Below are 21,924 nucleotides of genomic sequence, written 5' to 3' on the forward strand. Positions count from 1 at the left end.
GGGTAACTTCTACTAGGTTTTCAGAGCTTTTCCTGTGTCTGCTTTTGTTCAAAAATAATCACCAGCTCAAAGTAGCCCTTATGCCAGAGAGGCATATTTTGGGGTGGCAAATTCTGTTCCTGGTCCTGTGGTTAGAGTTCTAGTTGTTACAATTTTTAATGTTACTCCTAGTCACATGAAAAGAATACCCAATTCATCCCCTTGGCTTATTTCTGAGAAAACTATCATGACGTGTTTTAGAAGGGGTAGGAAAATTTAAAATCTCAAATTGCCCAAACTAAAAACTTTGAAGAAACTATGCCAACTAAGTATTGAAAAGTCTAGAATAATTTCCAGTATTGTAGCAGGTCCTTTACAGGAGATTCCATCTTCCTTGTCATCAAAGCATTAAAGAAGAATCAGATTTGACAGTTCAGCAACTTCATATTGATACCAGCTCAACACAAGGTTGACATAAGGGAAGCCATATTGTAGAAAAGAAGCCATGCTGTAACTTTGAATGACCTGATGAACCAATCCAGCTGCATATGCAACCTCCCAGAGAGATAAATGCTCTATAGATGTTAAGGCCCCTCTCAGCTGCTGTAAGTTGACAACTTTGTTCTTTTGAGTTACTCAGGATTGTGATGACCTCTGGGTAGAGAGTCTATGTTGATAGCCATCATCATGACAATGGAAAGATCTGGGTATAGGGCATTGCTCTGGTCTCTGATCCATATCCAGTAAAACAAAGATTATCAGACTAGACGTCTGCCCCCACCCAGAGATCAGGCAGGTGCCCCTGCCCAGAGACCAGCTGCCTCTCCAACCCAGAGACCAGCCCCCTATATAACTGGCCTGTAGTCTTTGTTCTGTAAGATGGTTCCTTTGGACATTAGTCAGGCATCTTCTCCCTTGCTAGCAAGCTGTAATAACACTCTTTTTCTCCTACCACCTTGCCTGTTGAATATTGGCATGTCTCGTGGTGGGCAGACGACACCCCTTGGGTGGTAACAAATTTGGCGAACATGAAGGGACATTAAGTCCTACTCATGGCCAGTCAACCTTGGATGGGCAACCTGTCGGCTAAGTTCTAGCAGCTGCCGTGGCTCTCTTGGTCTCGGGGATCTGCCCTTCCTGCTTTCCTGTACTGATGCTGGCTGCCTCCTAACACTGACTGTGGTAGAAAGAGAAACAGCTACATCTGGCCAGTCCACAGGCTCAATCTGGAATAGGGTAAGTCACCTTGGGGATGCCTGTGAACTGCCTTCCCCTGGGGTCCTTCTGTTTACAGCAGGGCCGTCTGGGGCCCTTCCATTTATGGCAGGGCCATCTGGGATCCAGTAGGACCATCTGGGTGCACGTTCAGGGTGGGAACAGTTGTAGGACTTTTTACCCTAAATCTGTGAACTAGTTCATTGGTGTCTGGTTTTTCTGGGTCAGTAAACTGCTTAAAATTGGCTGTTTTGGGACTGAGTTTCTGGGTGATCATAACTCTCTTTAGAAATGACCATGTTTGTTGCAGCCACCTTGGGTCAAGCCCCCTAAAATGGGGATAACTATAAAAATATGGCAAGATAACATGGGATAATTTAAAATTAAGTGGCCACTTTGGGCTCCATTTTAGCTTTGGAACCAAGAAACAAAGAAATCTTTAAACAGTCAAGGGCCCCACCTTTTGACCTAAAGCTTCCAGAAGCTGTAAATATTTATTTTTTTATTTTAATTATTTTGTTAACATTGGCACCTGAGCTAACAACTGTTGCCAATCTTTTTTTTTTTTTTTTCTGCTTTTTTACTCCCCAGACCCCCCCAGTATATAGGTGTATATTTTAGTTGTGGGTCCTTCTAGTTGTGCTATGTGGGACACCGCCTCACCGTGGCCTGATGAGCGTTGCCATGTCCGCGCCCAGGATCCGAACCGGTGAAACCCTGGGCTGCTGAAGCAGAGCACGCGAACTTAACCACTCGGCCACGGGGCTGGCCCCTGTAAATGTTTACAAAGAACAGGAGAATCTTATCCAGCTTATTTTGTGTCCTGAGGGCTTGGCTTGATAATTCTCAGGTTGGGGGGCCCCAAAACTACAGTGGAAAAAAAAATGTGGCTGCACTCCATTTTGCAGTCAGAGATGGTCAGACAGAAATGCAGGCTGCACTCACATTTGTGGCTAAGGGTCCTACCAAACTGCTGTCAGCCTCAGGGGAATTACACTGGCCACTAGAAGAAAGCCTTGGCTTGTCCTTAATTGTGAGGGTCTTGGTTTTAGGGATGCCCTAAAAATTTCCTGATCTGACCTATCTGCAGGGTGAATATGCTTTTGACCAGCCATGTCTAAATTATGAAACAAAGTGAAGCACTAATTCTATTCCCACCTGTAGCCTTTAGGCTGCATTTTCTCAAATTGGGTGACTTTTAGCTACGAGTATGTAGTGTGAACTACTGAGTACTCATTGGTTTATTGATCCTTTTCCTCCCAGAGTTGGTCACTATTTTTCCTCTTTCCGTCTTTTGTGTCCTTTGTCATAAAAAGGAAAAACCATAGGGCAAGACGCAGACATCTCTATGAGCCTGTTTGGGAATATGTGCGTGAGGTAAAAGCTATTGCTGGGGGCATCTTGGAAGATGAAAAAGCCTCAAATATGATGGGCATGGGTTAAGAGTCATTAGGGCATTTGCCACCTCAAGAAGACTCCCATGATAGGATAAGTTGGTCACAGAATGGGGGAGATGACACAGGTCCCCCACCAACCTCAAGAAAAAGTCCACGCAATGATGAGGTACTCTGTAAAGCACACACAATACCCAACCCCAAGGCACCTCCCTGGTAGGTATTAATTTGGCTCCAAGAGACCCAAGGCTTAGTTAAAGCTGTGCATGTAAGATGAGATTTTTTTCTTTTGTCTTGTTCTATGTCTTGAGAGCATGGCTTTTTTTTTTTTTTAGGTATTTTTTTTTTTATTAAGATTATGATAGATTACAACCTTGTGAGATTTCAGTTGTACATTATTGTTAGTAATGTTGTGGGCACACCACTTCACCCTTTGTGCCCTCCCCCCACCCCCCCTTTTCCCTGGTAACCACCCATCGGTTCTCCATGTCTATATGTTAACTTCCACCTATCAGTGGGGTCATATAGAGTTCATCTTTCTCTGTCTGGCTTATTTCGCTTAACATAATACCCTCCAGGTCCATCCATGTTGATGCGAATGGAACAATTTGGTCCTTTTTTATGGATGAGTAGTATTCCATTGTGTATATATACCATATCTTCTTTATCCAGTCGTCAGTTTCTGGGCATTTAGGTTGGTTCCACGTCTTGGCTATTGTAAATAGTGCTGCGATGAACATAGGGGTGCATGGGATTCTTGGGATTGCTGATTTCAGATTCTTAGGGTAGATACCCAGTAGTGGGATGGCTGGGTCATAGGGTATTTCTATTTTTAACTTTTTGAGAAATCTCCATACTGTTTTCCATAGTGGCTGCACTAGTTTGCATTCCCACCAACAGTGTATGAGGGTTCCTTTTTCTCCACAACCTCTCCAACATTTGTCACTTTTGGTTTTGGATATTTTTGCCAATCTAACAGTTGTAAGGTGATATCTTAGTGTAGTTTTGATTTGCACTTCCCTGATGATTAGGGATGATGAACATCTTTTCATGTGTCTCTTGGCCATCCGTATATCTTCTTTGGAGAAATGTCTGTTCATGTCCTCTGCCCATTTTTTGATCGGGTTGTTTGTTTTTTTGTTGTTAAGCTATGTGAGTTCTTCGTATATTATGGATATTAATCCTTTGTCAGATAAGTAGCTTGTAAATATTTTTTCCCAGTTAGTGGGCTGTTTTTTTGTTTCAATCCTGTTTTCGAGAGCATGGCTTTTTGACCTTTCTGGTCTCCATCATTCAGAGGATGCATGTACTAGAGCGCATCTTGTTGGTCAGGTGAATAGACTGGGGTTCCAAGATGTGCTCTCTTTGCCTGGTGGTGTCAGATCTCAGGGGAGTATGTCATAAGGGGTCCCAATTGCCTTCCTAAGGGGCCTTTGTTGTCTCAACCTCTGTTGCTGGTTAGTGCACTGCCGCCCATGCAGTGGAAGCCTTTGCTTTCTTGGACTATTTTTGAGAGTGAACCCTCTGGGTCTTGTGAGGGCTGCTTCTTTTGTACTCTCTTTTGGGGGACGCCTCTCATGTCCATGCTTAAGCCATAAAGGCTTATGGGTTTGAGTGGCTATTAAGATCCTACTCATCAATGTGGCCAGAGAGATCATTTAAATTGGAACAACTTCTAAATTGGAAAAAAGTTTTAGAGAGCTCTCATCATAATTGTTTTATTGGTGCCTAGGAAAAGACTGAATTAAAAGAAAATACAAAAATAATGAGTAGCCTTAAAATCCTGACTCAGGCTACAATTAAATTGAGAAAATGTAAAAGTATAAGCATTGATAAGATTATAAAGGTTGGAATGTTTTAGCTAATTTTATATAAAGAGGTTATATCAACTTTGCCTGAATGTGCTCTTAAAATGGTTCTTATGTCTGGCTGGAAAAGCTTCCCCACAAGGTAAATTGGTCTGGGGTTAAATTGTACACTTAGAAAAAGGGCCTTTTTTGAATACCTTGTACAGGCTTTTAAAGGTGTGCTACATTGTCCTGAAGTCTTAGAGAATAAAAATCTTTTGCTTGACTTCTTCAGTTAAAAATTTCTCTGATATAAAGAAGCAATTGGAAAAACGTCGCTGGAAGGGTGGGTCAACGTTTTTTCTCATTCAGACTGTAATCCAGTTCTTTGGGGGAACCTGAAGCAACCCTCTTTGTCTTGCAAATCTCTGCAAAGCCAGAAATATGGCCCTAGAAAGCAGCTCAAAGTTCACTTGTCCTTTTGCCAATCCCAGAGCCTGCCCTGTTCCTAGACATTGGGACTTTAGAAAGTGATAAGGCACACATGCCCCAGAAACCCCATCTAGGAAAAAAAACTTGACTGCTTTCTCTGTGCCTTTATGAAATGAGAGTATTTCTCATAAACTAATAATGAGTTTTGTATTGCACCTGATTCCCAAAAATTTGACGGAAGCTATAAGATCTCTGTCTACCTGTGTGCTTGTGTATGTCTATGTGTTGTAAATGTGAGATATGTTTCTACCTCTGGATGATATGGCCAAAATTAGGAGCTCTAATGAAATTGACTTAAAGTAAGCACTTACATAAATTATTTCTAAATGTAATAGAAACTAACTCAAATGTCTTTCAAGTTAATATGATATAAAGTAATCTTTATATCAACAAAGGTTGACAGAAGGGAAGCCATATTGTAGAAAAGAAATCATATTGTAGCTTTGGATGACCTGATTATCTAGCCCAGCTGGATAAGCACCCTCCAGGAGGTATACACGCTCTGTAGATTTTAAGGCCCTTCCCGGCTGCTGTAAGTTGACAACTTTGTTCTTTTGAGTTCCCTAGGAATGTGATGACCATGGCAGAGAGTCTATGCCACCATCAATGACAATGGAAAGATCGGGATATAGGGCGTTGCTCTGGTCTCTGATGCATATGTGGTAAAACAAAAGATTATCAGGAACTAAGACCAGACGTCTGCACCCCCTCCCCAAGATCAGACAGGTGCTCCTACCCAGAGATCAGCCCCCTGTATGACTGGCCTGTAATCTTTGTTCTGTAAGATGGTTATTTCAGATATTAGTCAGCCATCCTCCTCCTTACTAGCAAGCTGTAATAAAACCCTTTCTCTCCTACCACCTGGCCTCTTGACTATTGGCATGTCTTGCTGCAGGCTGATGGCTTCCCTTGGGTGGTAACAATATCTGACCTGGCAAATAGAAAATTCTCCTCAATTTTATGTCTGCTTTATTGTTACCATAGCTAAATATGAGCCCCAGACTTGGGACTGGGATTTTCAACCACAGCTCCCTTCCCTGTACACAAGTCACTGACATGTAGAAGGGCAGCCTCGAACCACTGTGCTGCCCTGAACAAGCAGAACCAGGCTCAGTGTTGGGATCCAGTTTATAAGAAATGGTTTGGAGTTTTGGTAGGCGGTGTGCAAAGTCTCTTTTTTTGTCCCATTCCCTTGTAACATATCCAACTTATGTAGCTGGTACAGGAGAATAAGGGGGAAGTGACACCTTCCAGGCCCTGAACCCTTTTAGAACTTCTTCCCTCACTGTGGCCATTAGGAGACTCTAGTAGCAACCAAGCCCCCAAAATGTTGACCTGGAGAAATTCAGCAGTGATTCCTGAGTCCTCCAGAAGGGTTTGGTGTGCATGGAATGTCTGAGTCAGCCCTAGAATCAAGTTCTAGACCGTTGGTTTATCACAGATGTTTATGTTTCACAATTCTCTATGGGAATTCCAGCCTCATTCCAAATTTTGTTGTTCCCATCAGTCAGTAACGCACCTACCCCGTCTCCTCCTCCTGTGCCCAGACACTTCCAGACTGGTCTTGAGAATCTTGTTGAGGAGTTTTACTTGGACTTCTACAAGTACACCAGAGGTCAACATGCTATAGTATGTCCTCAGCTCCAGGTGCTCTGTCTTCAAGAGGAGGCCCGTTATCACTGGGAGCAGTTTTAAACCTAGAAAATCAAAGCTGTCAGGAGTGGGCTTCCCCAGCTACGTGCCCCCAAATGTAAACACTCTTCTGTTTGCAGCTGTCCTCCCTTTCTTTCCTCCAGGACTAAAGGAGAAGGTGTCCCTTCTGTCCAAGGTCAGTCTCTCCCCTTACCTTGATGTAGCCTCTATTTCCTCAGGTATGGCTCTCCATCATTAATAACTCTCCTCTGTTTGTAATCTCTCTCTTTCTGCTGGCTCCTTCCCCCATTGGTTTATATTCTCACTGGGGGAGAAATGACCACTCTTGGGCCTTTCCCGACCCCACTCCCCATAAGCTCTGGTCCACTGGAGGAAATGAAGGAAGAATGTAAGATAAAATAAAAGGTCATCAGGAAACAAAATAGCCATTCATTATTGTCCCATTTTTATTAGTGTTAGTCCTGCTCAGGACTATCCTCTCCAATAAGTTTTCAGGGTAAGATTTATTGGCCAGGTTCTCTTCTAATTTTTGAAGAACTACAGGGAATATAGCTCCAGAACTGAGCCAGAATGTAGCAACCCAGCGTGTGGGGAATTAATTGCTGATATGGGTTATGATTAGACTTGGGCGCCTGTGAAAGAGCACAGGAGACAATAGCGGGGGAAGACAAGAATGGAATTGGTTTCACTTTCACAGAAGAGTCTGGAGGCTGCTCTGGGCTCTGGTGATCCACCAGAGTCAAGGGTCCAGACTCTTTCTTGTTGCATGATCTGTAGCTTGGTTTTCACCTCACATTCCAAGATGGCTACCTGAGCTTGAGCCATCTCATCTATATTCCAGTCAGCAGGAAGGAGAGAAAGGAAGAGGGAAAAGGGCTTACACCAGATGTGTTTTAGGAAGGTCTCTCACAATGCTCCCTTTATCAGCCCTTTAATGAGAACCTAGTCAGATTGCTATATCTACCTGCAGGGAAAATTGAGGGAAACAGAGTTTTAATCCTGCAAGGTCGAGTGTCCAGCCCCAAACCTGAGTTGTTTTACCAAAAAGAGGGAAAGTCAGAGAATGAGTGGATGAGCAGCATCTGTACTGGTGCTTTACTTTTTTCCAGAGCTGCTTATTTTAGGTCCATGGCAGAGAGTGGGAGGGGACTAGAAGCCAAACATCTTAGAAAAAAAGTTCGGGGAAACAATGGATCCAGTATTCCTTCCTTGCATGGGAGGAATTGTCGAGTTGTTGAGGCTGGATCTTCAAGTGGCCTGGAGGCTGAAGGAAGGAGGCTGCTTCTTAGCCCTGAGGAGTGTATTTGATTGGGCCACTGGGGGCTGGGGTTGTTCTGCCCACAGAGGATCCAGTCCCAGCTTCCTCAGGGCTTCTGAAGCAGGGCAAGGACTCCTTTGGCCTTAGAGAGCTTGAGTCAGACTTGTTCTGAGGATCCACCTTCCCCTGGGGTAAAATGGCCCATAAAGGAGTCAGTGAACCTTATGAGAACCAGGTTATCATAATCATTAATATCAACAGTTAAGAACAAGATATACATCACAGAATATTAACTAATGCTGGTGTATTGCTTCCAATTTTCCTGAGCTCTTTCTAATTTGGTCTTCACAGTGTTTCTGTGTAGACACCATCTCCTCTTGCTGGCCTCTGTGATTATGGAAGGGAAGTCGTGTGGAATGGGGCCAGGCTCCTGTTCTTCTCTGCAGAGGAGGGGAAGGGTGACCCATGGAGGACAGCACATCTCCATGCCTGCTCTACACCAAGGCCTTCCAGTGCAGCCTGCTTGCTGGTTCCCACACTGAGGTGCATTTTTGTACTAGGCAGGAATCGCTGAGAGCCATTTTGTAGGCAGACTCCCACCATTCCTTTACTTGGATTATCCTTGTGTTCACAGGACTGGTCCTGTGGGCAGAGGGGCACAGGACACAACAGGGTCAGGAGTCAGAATGCAGATGGATTGCCTCAAAGAGGAGTCTTTGGGAGTGGAGTTGGATTGAGGAAGATATGATGAAATATTTTTTCCATGTTTCCTGATGCAGGAGGATAACATAGAGGATCAATAAAGAGTATCTTAAAAAGTCCTTCTAAGAGCTGGCAATCACCAGGGCCCCTTGGTGCCCTCCAGGTAAGAGGCAGCTCGCTGTGGTCCAGGAGAGAAAGAACAGGTTGAAACAATGGCTGTCAGTCATTAAGGATATTGTTGACTTGAGTTGTGCTCTCTGTTCTTATCACCATCTTCAGGTCTTCAGAAGAGAAACCAGAGTTTGTCTGGGGGCCTGAGAAGACTCTAGGTCAGATCCCCTTGGGGCTAGCCTCTCTCCAGTCTCTGCCCATCTCAGACCCTCCCCACCTTCAGAGTTAGAGAATACCACAATTCAATGCTCTCATGGTTATAGAGCTTCTCCTAGTGGCAACCACTGTATTTGGCCCTGATGGTACAAAGTGAATGAAGGATGTACTTTGCAAAAATTAAAGAAACTAATACATCTATTGAGGGAGACAGACAAATGTATACTTTGTTGGACCACACTGATCAGAGCCTTGAAAACACCCAAGAAGGCATGATTGATTCTCTCCAGGAGGGTGGTGAAGCCTTCATGGGAGATGAATCTTGGGGGAAATAAAATTTAGCCAGGTGGGAAGAAGGGGAAAGTGATTTCTGAGGAAAGAGATGAACACAAACCACAGAGCTTAGGAGTGTTGACAACCATGGATGAGATCAGGATTATTGGACCTTGAATTATTGAGGAAGAAGATCTTTCAGCGAGGAAAGGTGTCAGAAGAATAGCTGGGAAATATCTGTGGAATCATAGATGCTTTAGAGAGAAAATCCACCAAGTCATCCAGCCCATAATCTATCCATCCATCCCTCCATCATCCATCTATCCACCCATCCATTCTGCATTTCTTACCAGATTCTCTCTCTTTCTGTGTCACTCTCTCTCACACATACACACACACGCACAACAAAGAGGGTATTTGTTAGTTTTGGGGCCCAGAGCAAGAGAATGCTCTGCACTTGGGCATATGATTCAGGTGATCCAGTGATGCTTGATGTATCAGTGGTAGAGGGATGCTATTTGTTTTTGTTGATTTTTTTTAATGATTGGCACCTGAGCTAACACCTGTTGCTAATCTTTTTTTTTCTTTTTTATTCTTCTCCCCAAAGTCCCCCAGTAATAGTTGTGTATTCTAGTTGTAGGTCCTTCTAGTAGTGGCATGTGGGACGCTGCCTCAGTATGGCCTGATGAACAGTGCCATTATTTGTGCCCAGGATGCAAACTGGCGAAATCCTGGGCCACTGAGGCGGAGCACGTGAACCCAACCACTCAGCCACAGGGCTGGCCCCCGTTGACTTTTTTTTCATTTTTCTCATTAGGACAATTTCACATTAGGTTTTATTTAGATGGAAATTTGCTTCTGCCTTCCTCCTATCCTCCCAGTCACTTGCCTACTTAACCTAGCCTGTGAATTGGTGTTACCAGGCCCTTCCTGGTTTCCTCCTCCCAGGGATTCAACCCAGGCTCCTGTCCCCAGCCCTATGCATGGGAGTCTTTTCCTGACACACAGATCACGTGGACCCACCAAGTCTGAGTCCTGCCCACCTCCACCTCTCATGTGTCCCTTGTCGTCCATCCATCCAGAGCAGGCCTCTGCGGGATGGAGCCTGTAGTGATTCAGTCAGGAATGTTCTATGCTCCTTTGTACCTGTTAACTCACAGAATTTGCTGCTATCCCATGACCTTGTCCTCAAGCAGAGACAGGCCCTGTGCCCTGGTACAGGCCTCTTCCACTTTCTACAGCCTTAGGACACTGGGGATTTACTGACAATTGGTGCTATTCCTGCTCAATTGATGACTGTGTGGGTAGGAGGCCTTTGTCTATTTTTCTCAATAATGGGAGGGAAGGGCTCCATGGATGGGGACAGGGTGGGATTCATGGGCTCTCCCCAGTCCTTATAATAGGCTAAGACCTCCCCAACAGCCAGGGGCCACTGGGCTCCTCACCTCCTTCTCATAAAGAGAAGAATGTGATTAGTGTTCCCCCACTGCAGCTGGCCGGAGTGGTCATAGTGATGAACTGAGCAGGGATGGGGCTGCATCCGTGGAGTCAGGGATGGTTTGGCCAATCTGCTTGTCCAGGGAAGTGAGCCCCAAACTTCAGAAGACCCCTTCCGCTCTGGCTCCCCAAGGGAATTCAATTTATCAGAGAGGAATGAGCAATAGCATGTATTAGCCCTTGTGTAATAAAAGAGATAAAGAGACACGTTCTATTCCCAATGACCACATGAGGTGTGGAGTGCACAAATATACAAGTGTGATAGTCTCACTGGACTCGGGTGTTAGGACACACAGAATGAGATAATTAAGTGAGCCTGAGGAGGGTCAGGAAGACATCATGGGATATGATATTTCTGTTCATCTTTAAGACAGGACTGGCTCTTGGTTTTGGGAAAGGAAATACCTGACAGAGGAATAAGCCAGAGCAGACAGCCTGGAGGCACGATGGTGAGGACCAGTGAGTAGGTCAGCGTGGTTGTAGCACAGACTAGTGGAGAAGAGGAGATGTCAGGAAGTGAGATGGGACAGGGAGGATGTGTGGGAAATCCCTCCGGCAATCATGAGTTCCAGGCGGAAAATATACCAGGAACGCACAACACACACGCATCCCATAGACGGTTGATCTAATCTCAGAAGGATTGCCAAATTCTTATCTCTGACTATGTTACCTGCCAGGTCCTGCATCCAAGTGAGGGTCAGGATCTGTAACAGTGAATTTGCACACTCCACATTCCTGGCCTTAGCACCCTCTGTCTCTAGAAAAGCCTGGACTGACCATGCTAATGAGGTCAAGGAGGGAGAAGCTGAGGAAGGCCACAGCACAGAAGGGTGAGAAGGGAACACGGGGGGAGGACCCGCCTGTAGAAAGGAGCCAGATCTGAGGTGGAGACTGGGAGGCGTACAGTTTTATCTTCTCCATGGTATTTATTTAGGTATCTTCTTATATCAAATTCTGAAAACAACTTCTGTCTTAAATCCATTTTTAATAACTTAAAACATGTTTTGAAATAAGAAGAAACTTACAGAAAGTTGGGGCTGCAGTTACAGAAAACTCTCCTCCGGAACCATTTCAGAGCAAGCTGTCACTCTGATGTCCCATCACTGCCAAGTATGTTAGTGCATGTTTCTTACACTAGGGCATCTCCTAGATTGCCAGAATACAGTCATCAAAACAGAATTCATGTTGACACATTCCAGCCATTTAACCCTTAGATGCCATTCAATTTTCACCAACTTTGTCCTTTCTAGCTCAGGGGTCTGATGGCTTTAGGGATTTTCAGTCTCCTCCTCATGCTGAAGATGTGGGTCAAGTGTGTTTCCTTTGCCCCTTTTGTTGGTCTGTATGATTTTTACAGGAAAGTGGGGAGATTTGTATTGAGGTGGCCACTTTGATTGCATGTCAATCAGAAGTCCTCATTAACACACTTGAAAGATTTAAACTTTTTCATCCAGCCTTTTGGTTGTTTGACTTTTGGCATGTGTTCAGATGATCAAGTCTGATGTAAAGAGAACAGAAATCTTTCATCAACATTTTTAATATATGCTCCTTTTCTCTGGAAATTTAGGTTGTTGCTACATTTTTGCTATGACAACACCACTGCAATAAGGAACCATATAGGTACAGGCTCTTGGGTACATATTTGTAAGACTGGAACGAACACTCAGACTGCTGTGAAGGAGGATGAACATATCTTCCACCTCACTAGATATTGTAAAATCATACAGTATTTTAAGGTTGAGTCATAAAAACAATGCAAGAGAATTCCTGGTGTTCCATTTCCTGTCCACTGGTGAGTGTTGATATATTTAGAAATATTTGTCACTCTCATGGGCATATGAGGGTATCTTCTTCTCCTTCTAATTACAGTATTCTTTTTGTTATTTTTTTAAGATTGGCACCTGAGCTAACATCTGTTGCCAATCTTTTTTTTTTCTCTTTCTTCTCCCCAAAGTCCCCCAGTACATAGTTGTATATTCTAGTTGTGGGCCCTTCTAGTTGTGGCATGTGGGATGCTGCCTCAGCATGGCCTGACAAGTGGTGCCATGTCCGCGCCCAGGATCCAAACCAGTGAAACCCCAGGCAGCCAAAGCAGAGTGCAGGAACTTAACCACTCAGCCACGGGGCTGGTCCCCTAATAATAGTATTGTTGATTATTTGTGAGATTTTCCATCTTTTCATGGGCTTATTTGCCATGTATTAACTCCTTATATCATTTTCCCCGTATCTTTGAAGAATCAGACTTGTTCCAGTTTATTTCTAGGAGCTCTTTACATATTCTGGATACTCATCCTTTGTCCATGGAGGAATAAAATACCATTTAGAAGTAGAGATGTTTCTGCTGTGAAGACTGACTTCTCACTGAAGGAGGCAAGTCAGGGTGGAGGGATCACAGGACAGTCACTGCTGGGGTGGAGGATCTGGGCTGAAATCAGAAAGATTCTCCTTGTTTAAGTCCCAGAATATTTGCTTGCATCAGGGTGTCAGGATTACGTTTGAGACTGACAGATGTCCTGCTTGATAGATAATTTACAAGTGGTCCTTCAGTTCTCTGTTTCCATAAGTAATTTAGCAGAATCACTGGTTTTACTTACTCCATGATATGGACAAAGAGTGAATGCCACTACACCTCTATTGGGTTATAAAATGAAATTCTGAAATAATTTTTTAAAAAACAAGATGTTCACTTAAATATCCATGACAGGGCAATAAATTACTGAAGGAAACAATCATAAATATAATCTCATTCTGTTTAAAAGACATGAGGTTGTTTCTCAGGACACAGAAAGAATCCCGGAAGTTCTGCAGTCTCACACGATATTTTTCTGGCAATATCATGTACAAGAACAGGGTCAGGATGTAGAGATGCAGCTGATTTTGCACAACCAGAGAGAAGGTGGAAAATAGTCTCTGGGTTGAGATTCTTGTTCGAGCAGTTTGGAGGCTCAGTGCAGAAATCCCAACACTTAGCACCAAGAGAAATGGCCCGATGTTTAGATAAAGTGTCAAGCAGATTATCAGCCAAGTGCATAAAGGGAATGCAATGCTGCATCTCCTTGGTCATCAGGACTCCTGGGGCCTCTGCCTTTGCTGTAGGGGCTGAAACTCCTGGTGGTGGAGAGAGGAAGAGCAGGTGATGGCAAGGCCGCCAACCAGAAGGGAGAGTGGAGGAACGAAGGCAGACACCCAGGGGTTTCTAGGTAGCAACTCCAGCCTCTAAAAGGGAAACAGAAGTTTGTCCCAGTGACTGAGGAAATCCTGGGTTGGTTCTCCTGGGGCCACCCCTCCCCAGTCACCCCCCATGTCAGAATCCCACCCTCACTGAGGGTCATGGAGTTCCCTACCCACGTACCCCCACCCCTGGGTCCTGCACCCTGGGCCAACCGCCTCCCTCCTTTCCCACATGACAGTGTCACCCCCGGGCCCTGCTACAGCACTTTGGGGCTCAGGACTGAAGTGAGTAATGATTCAGTCTGTTCCTGTTACTTGGATCCTGATCCTCCCTCCAGTGGGAAGGCCTAGGGGACCCCGTGGCAGCCCCTGTGCAGAGAGGGGCCTGGATCCTGGTTCCTCCAGCACTGGGAGGGCTGCAGGCAAAGATCCTCTTTCTCCTCCTCTCTAACCTCTCCTCACCCTGCCAGCAGCTCATAGGCCCTGCGTGTGAGGGTGTCTGTCCCACCCCAGCCTTTCCTGGCTACCCTGAGCTGTGAGTGTTCAACTACAACAGCAGCTCAGCCCCACCTGTCTCCTGAGTCACCTCTGCTCCAGGCAGCAGCCACTCTGAGCCTCAGGATCTGGGGTCTACAGCATGAGGTTGGCTTCCGGGTGACTGCACCAAGGCTGGGCCAGGATTCCCAGGTGTCCATGGCGAACTGACCTCCTTCCAGTCTCATCCTGACAGTCTCTACTGTTCGCCTTATGCCTTACCTGCCATCGCCTAGCCCTCTTTCTGTGGGAACGCAGTCTTAAACTCCAGCTCTTTTAGTTGGATCTGCAAGGCCTCCCCACCCCTGCTCCTGGGATTAGGCCCAGGCCCCTCTCCTCTGTGCATCTGGATGGAGTCCCTTCCCTGTGACACATCCTGGGAGCTGCCCTGCTGCTCTCACCTAACTGCGTGTTGCCCATGCCTTGTGTTCCTGCTGCCTCCCTCCCCAACGTGAGCCCCTCCAAAGGGAGGATCTGGTGTGAGTTAGGCCTGATTTTGCCAAATCTCTTTGGCATCAACAGGCCACCAACCTTGATGTGAACTCCTGTACTTTCCCACTGGCCTCTGACAGTGAGGAGTTAATCAGAACTCAATGTTGAACTTGCCTGAGTAATCGCTATCAAGTAATATGAGGTCTTTGTCCTGGTTAACTCTATATGTCAACTTGACTGGGCTAAAGGATGTCCTGATAGCTGGTAGAACATTCTTTCTGGTTTGTCTGTGAGACTGTTTCCTGAAGAGATTAGTATTTGAATCAGTAGACTGAGTAAAGAAGCTGGCCCTCACCAATGAGGGTGGGCATCATCCAATCCATGAGGGCCTGAATAGCACAAACAGGCAGAGGAAGGGCGAATTTGCTCTCAGTTTGAGCTGGGATGTCCTTCTCCTGGCTGGGGACAAGGTCATCGTGCTGCTGGGTTTTGGGCCTTTGGACCTAGACTGTGGCTTATGCCATTGTTTTCCTGGTTGTCAGGCCTCTAGGTAATAATAATTCTCAATTATTATCTATCTCAATTCCTATCTCTGCATCATCTCCTAATGATTCTGTTCCTCAGGAGAACCCTGGCTATTACAGTCTTCTTCACTTGGTCTCATTTCCAGGATGAGAAGGTTCAGGCTATTTGCCAAGGGAGTGGGAAGTCACTTTTCTCCATTCTCATACCAGGCTATCTGCCCCTTGCTTCCCACTCAATCTGCTCTTGGTACCTGTTACTCTGAAGGACTCAGCCTAAGAGGCCAAGGAGAATAGAGCAGGTGAGGGTCACCAGGAAGATCCAGGCGGTGGGCATGATGGCTGTGGCCCTGGATTGGGCTGTAGCTGGGACCGTGGTTGGTGATGCTGAAATGGAAAAGGAAGAGTGACAGCTTTTGTCCAGACCTCAAATCTCCTCTGAGGAGACTTCTCCTCAGCCCCTGCTGCCCCAGACACCTATAATGCAGACATTTTCTACCCTTATGCTGTGGCAGCCGCTGTGACAAGTCCTGAGGTAGGAAGGGGGAGAGGAGCTGGGCCCTGTGCCTAAGAGACTTATGCAGCTAATGGGGAAAGCAAGGGTGACAATGTGACCAGTCCTTCCTGCTGTGACCGAAGGGGAGGTGACACATGAGGATGGTGGTAGAGAAGTCCTCTCAGTTTAAATTTACGGTGGTATTGAAGGATTTCCAGAAAGAGGCCAGGTGAGATGAGAAAGAAAAGTGAGGCTAAGAAGAGGGAACAGTAAGAAGAAAAGATCTGGAAACAGAATGATGCCCTCATGTTTGGGGTCAGCCAGAAATCCACGGTGAGTGGACGAGAGGCATGTGCAATGAGGAAGAGATGCCAGGAGTGAGAAGGGAAAGGAAGGATGGTAGAACCAACCCATGGCCACTATTCTCCTAAGAAGAACTCACCATGGATGGATCACCCTTTCACATACACACACACACACACGCACGATGGGGTAGGTCGATCTCATTTAAAAAGAGGTACCACTTCCTCCTTCTCTCCGTTACCTGTTGTCTCCAGCATTTTCTCCCAGTGCTTCAAAAATTGCTCAAGCCACTTGCTACAGTCTCCATTTGAGATCTTTATGAGCAACTTGGTTATATATCTATCATTGGCCAATGTCCCTTGCAATAGTTCGCCTCCAGGTTGAACCACTGTCCACTTTCTGTTCTCTGAGTCAAAGAGGAGGGATATCTGTCCATTGAAGCCAAACTCCCAGGATCCGCTGGTGTGTCCATTGGCTTTACACTGGCACAGCATCCTGCCCTGCAGGGGGAGAGGGTCTGTCCCCCATGGAAAGAGGTCAGCGTCTGGTCTTGAGAAATTCTTTCCCCCTAACCCTCCCCAGCATCCACTCTCTGGGCCCCTTTGTATCTCCTGGTCCTGCTCTGTGTTCTATGTCTGCTCTGGCTGCTGAGTCTCCTGTGTGGGACCAACTTCCAATTTTTACACAAACACCATAGCTCCCTAACCCTACGGAAACTGTTCTACTTCTGCCCTGAGCCTTCCAGACTCACCGCTGGTTGTGGCAATCTCTGGTTTGATGTCAAGCAGTGTCTTTCTGAGCTCTTCCACCAGGTCTGTCAGAGCTTCTGACTGTTTCTTCCAGGCCTCTGTATTGTTCACCTTCAACCCCAGAGGACCGATGGGTTGGAACTTCTTGCTACCACAGTCATAGGACAGAAACTTGTTCCCACTGACCTCGCCTTGAACCTCACACCAGGGTTGTCCAAATCTGGGCTTAGGAATGACAGTGATGGTATAGGAAAGAGCATGATTCTCTGTGAAGGAAAAACACAGGTGAGCTTTGGACTTGGGTGAAAAGAGTTCCTAGGCATTGCCCCCATCTCTGTGACAGCCAAGGGCTGGGATGGCAGAGTAAGGACTGCCCCTGCCAGGCCCCTCAGCCTCACAAGTTAAAGGCCAGTGCTCCTCCCTTGCTTGAGGTGGAGGAGGAAGTCTCTGCCTGGGAAGATACCACATATCCAGAGACATCCTCTCTGCATACCAGGCTGATACCCAGCATCAGTCAGCCCATAACCTTTCCAGGGACGTGACTGGCATCCACAGAGGAAAAGCCTAGCTACCAGAGGATTATCAGAACCTAGCCCAATCCAACCTCTCATGTCCTGTGGGGACATGAGAGAGATTATAGGAGGCTGCTCCTGAGGAAACCGGATCACCTTGGGGGTGGGGAGAGGATAGAACCCAACGTTGGAGAAGAGAGTTTGCAATTATGGGCCACAGGATTTAGCAAGGCGCTGGGAGATGGTGCTTGTCTGCTACTAGGATGGCTTGGAAGTTTCAAAAAAGGGATTGCCCACATCATTGCATGACATAGAAAACCCCGAATTTCTGAGGCAGGGGGTAGAGGAAGGGCTCAAATGTCTCAGAGAAGTGCACATGTCAGGGTGGATACAATATGAAAAGACAGAAAAGTGTCCAGTCAGCTGTGCTCCGTGGGAAAGCCTGAAGAACTCTGTTTCCCAAGCCTGTGAGGAAAGCATGGATGAGAAGGGCAACAGAATGCTCAAAAAGCTCAGTAATTACTTTTCCTGAAGGTCAGGAATGGCGGTAGGAGATGGCGTTCCCCCACTAGCCTTCTAGAGGTAATAAGGATGGAAAACGTTGAATTAATAGATGCTAGGTGGAGGTGCTCTATGTCAGGAGCAAAGTGGGTGCAATGATCAACATGATTAGGAAGAGCAGAACCCCAGCCAAGACCTCAACCACAGAGAGCTGTGACTACGGCTAATAGAACGGGGCGATCCTACAGGCAAAATGGATGGGCTGGCAAGCAGTTCACTCACTAGTGGATTTACATATTTAAAGCAAACAAAGACAAAACACAAGGGTGGATGATCAGGAGGCTGAAAGCAGCCATCGAACAAAAAGTCTGGATCCTTTGCCCTGTTTCTGGAACTAAACCACTTCTCAGAACCCATTACTAGAAGGAGAGGCCAGATTCCAATGAGGAGGGATCTAACAACAGGCCAGGAAGTGCAGAAGCCTTTCTGGCCTCCCCCAAAGAGCCATATGGCTGTTTACTCGGGTAAGTGTGCACTGGGAAGCAGAAGTGACCCACACACCCAAATTGGACCTCGTGTGTGAATTAACACCATCGTGGGGATCAGAACCATCATCATGGGCCCCTGTTATTGAAGTGGTGCACAGGGGGGCCAGAAACGAATAGATACTTGTCCCAGGTCCTGTCACAGTGGTGTCATTGGCCTACAGATCCACGCAGTGGTCATTTCACATTCCCCAGATTTGTAACAGGAATGAAAAATCAATATATTTTTTGAGTTACTTGTGGGGTGAGGGCTACATAGTAGGGAGTTCAAGTACAGTCTTCTCACACTGTCTTCCCTTTGCTCTAAATAGAATGTTAGAACAGGATCTTATCCTGGATTAGAACCCACCTCAAAACCTTAAAGGATGCAGGGCTGTGATCCCCATCCTCTGTCCATTTCTGAACAGCTTGGTCTGAAGACTCTTTGTAAATGGCTCTATACTAAATATTTCAGACTTTGCAGACCATAGGTCTGTTGCAACTACTCAACTCATGGCATTCCTGATTGGAGGATCATGACACAGACCCATAGGGCCAGAAGCACAGCCATGCTACTGGCAGAGGGAAATTCCCGCCATTGGAAAGTGGCTCCTGGGTGGTCCTGAGGCCTGGCAGAGATGAGCCCTCTGGCCGTGAGATATCAGAATTGCCCATCAGGAGTGTCACTACATCAGACAGGCCCTGTGGGCATAACATAGAAGCGATTCTTCTGGCATTGGCATGAGCAGGGCCACAGGGAACAAATAACGTGCACAAGTAGGTGGCCCAGATCCTGACACCAGAAGTGTTGCATCCCACCTGTGGCTTCATGGAGTGTCCCTTATCATCCCTTTAGACAGAGGAATCCACTCTACAGAAAGGAAGGGAGCAGTGCCCACACCTGTAGGACCCACATGCTGTCACATTCACTCCACCCAGAGCCACAGGCAGGACAGGGCGCCTTTCTGGCTCCTCAGCACACAGCTGAGGCTTCTTGGAGATGATTCCCTAGGGGACGGGGCACCCATATCAGGGACCCCGCATATACCCTAAATCTGGGGCCAGCAAAACAAAGGCCATGTCTGGGCCCCCATCCTTTGCATATTGTCTCTGGCTGCTTTTGCACTTGAGGTGATTAGGGTCACCATGAGTGGGAAGGTGTTGGAGGCCCTGGGGTGCATGGGACCGGCTGAGGTGGGCGGTGAAAGGATATGAGTTGGGGTGGAGGAGTAGGCACTCCTGAGGGACAGTGGCCGAGGCTTCACATGGGGTGAGCCACGGCCAAGCGCGCTGGGAAGTGCCCGGTGGAAGACAGGGGACAGGATGGAGGCTGTGTGGGGAGAGCTGTGCGAGCACCGGAGGGCAGGCAGCGTCTGGGGTTTGCCTCCCTGCGGGAACGCCCCATCCAGGCCACGCCCCGGGGCGCCAGGTCTGGTCTCCGGCTTTCCGAGGGCCAGGCGGCCGGGCTGGGCCCGAGCGGCTTCAGCCGGCTTTCCCGCCCCGCCCTCCCCCGCTCTCGCTCCTCCCATTCTCCCGCATTTCTTCATCAGTTTCTTCTCCAGCTTCTCTTTTTAAATCTTGGCACCTCCCCCCCCCCCCCCCCCCCCCGCCCCGTACACAGCTGTATATCCGAGTTGCAGGCCCTTCTAGTTGTGGGATGTGGGACGCTGCCTCAACGTGGCCTGACGAGCGGTGCCATGTCCGTGCCCAGGATCCGAACCCTGGGCCGCCGGAGCGGAGCGCCCGAACTTAACCACTCGGCAAGGGAGCCAGCCTCTCCCGCATTCCTTATTCGCCCAAGTCGCCTCTTTTCGGGACCTCCCCTTGCCCCTATGGTGACAATCACCCCCCAGCGGCCACCAAAGTGGAAAGGAGCCCGCTGAGAGGACTTGAGCAGGGGACGGCGGTACCACTGGCGAGAGGATTCTCGAACTCCGGTGCCCGAACCGCCCCCCCCCCCCCATCCCCTCGAAGCTTCCATCCCGAACTCACCGCCGCGCGCCGTCCGGGGACAGTCCTGCAGCAGGAGCAGGAGGACGAACGCGAACTTGGAGCCTGCAGTCCGCGCCATCGCTACCTGCAGGCGGACGGGGACACACAGCGTGGTCACCGATTGTCGGGCAGGGAGCGAGTCAGTGTCCTTTGGGGCCTCAGTTAAGTGCTTGTAGCTCCGCCCCGGGCCCGCCCACCGCGCCTAATTTGGGGCTAAGTAGTTCCGGAAAAGTTTCCGACCCCGCCTGCTGCCTCTCAGTTCTTTCTCCCGCCCGGTCTCCTTCCCCGCTCTCTTTTCCCGTCTCTATTAAGAAACGCAGGAAGGATTGGGAATGGGGAGTGGAGGGGAAGGCAGAAGGAGAAAAAACAGAAACATTTCAGGAGCTAGTACAGAGCCACCAAGGAGCAGGTGGGCGGGCCGTGGGGCAGAGGTACCCGGAGGAACGTGCTGGGTGGCTGAGAGGACAGCGACACATCCTGCCTCAGTTCAATGTCACCGGGGTCTACCAGACGTGAGCACTTCTTAGACAGCAACTGCTTAACATTAAACCAGACACTCAGGCAGACAGGGCCACGTGAGAAAGCCCAAGTGCAGGAGAGAGCAGATTGGGGGGTTAGGCGCATTTGTTGTACTGATGTGAAAAAAAAAAAAGGATGTTGGTCCTTCCCAAGTAGCCCAGCAGAAAGGGCAGGCCGTGGAGGAGAGAGGAGGGCAGATACAAAGGGGCCCAGAGTGGGTGGACACTGGAGGGGTGGCAAAGGATTCCTCCAGACCAGAGGCTGACCTCTTTCCCGCAGGAGTGAGGGAGAGACCCTCTCCCCAGGCAGGGCAGGCCGATGAGTCCCGTAAAGCCAGTGGACGCACCAGAGGATCCCGCAAGTTTGCCTTTGATGGACAGTAATCCTTCTTTTTTACTTGGAGAATGGAACCTGGACAGAGGTTCACCCTGGAGGCAGACGGATGAAAGAGAAGCAGGAGAGTGACAGGGTGTGACCGAGTTCTTCAGGAAGATCTCCATGGGAGACTGCAGGAGCTGTCTTGAAAGTTTCCTGGTGCACTGGGAGAAAATGCTGGAGACAACAGGTACCTGAGAAGAGGAGGAAGTGGTAGCTCTCTGGAGACAAGAGCTAAATACCTCACCTTCCGTGTGTGTGTGAATGAGTGATCCATCCTTGCTGAGCCCTTCTTTGGAAAATTAGGGCCATAGGTAGGTTTTCCCTTCTTTCCTTTCCCTTCTCACCTCCTGACATCTCTTGCTCACTGCACGTGCCTCTCGTCCACTCACCGTGGATTTCTGGCTGACCCCAAACGTGAGGACATCGTTGTTTCCACACCTTTTCTTCCTACTGTATCCTCTTCTTAACCTCACTTTTCTTTTGCGTTTCACCTGGCCTATTTCTGGAAATCCTTCAATACCACCTGTCAGCTCCTGAGAGGACTTCTCTCCCACCATCCTCAGGTGTCACCTCCTCCTCTGTCACAGCAGCAGTGATTGGTTACACTGTAGTTATTCTATCCCCCATTAGCTGGGTGAGCCCCTTGGGGACAGGGCCCATCTCGTCTCTCCCTCCCTACCTCAGGGCCTGTCACAGAGGCTGCCACATGTAGAGG

At 47.7% G+C, this 21,924-nt stretch overlaps 1 protein-coding gene across 1 annotated transcript; it reads right to left on the reverse strand.

The window, feature by feature from the left end:
* Positions 1 to 11,546: 11,546 nt before the first annotated feature.
* Positions 11,547 to 20,536, reverse strand: LOC106837209 (UL16-binding protein 2-like). The gene is made up of 5 exons (XM_014850624.3): positions 20,313 to 20,536; positions 16,786 to 17,049; positions 16,276 to 16,551; positions 15,490 to 15,622; positions 11,547 to 13,793 (listed from the first exon to the last, which is right to left on the reverse strand). Exons 1-4 carry the CDS (start codon positions 20,389 to 20,391, stop codon positions 15,507 to 15,509), a joined length of 735 nt encoding a protein of 244 aa, XP_014706110.1. The 5' UTR covers positions 20,392 to 20,536; the 3' UTR covers positions 11,547 to 13,793; positions 15,490 to 15,506.
* Between the last annotated feature and the right edge of the window lie 1,388 nt (positions 20,537 to 21,924).

This window comes from Equus asinus, chromosome 1, assembly GCF_041296235.1.
Source record: "Equus asinus isolate D_3611 breed Donkey chromosome 1, EquAss-T2T_v2, whole genome shotgun sequence".
In the NCBI taxonomy this organism is placed as follows: Eukaryota; Metazoa; Chordata; class Mammalia; order Perissodactyla; family Equidae; genus Equus; species Equus asinus.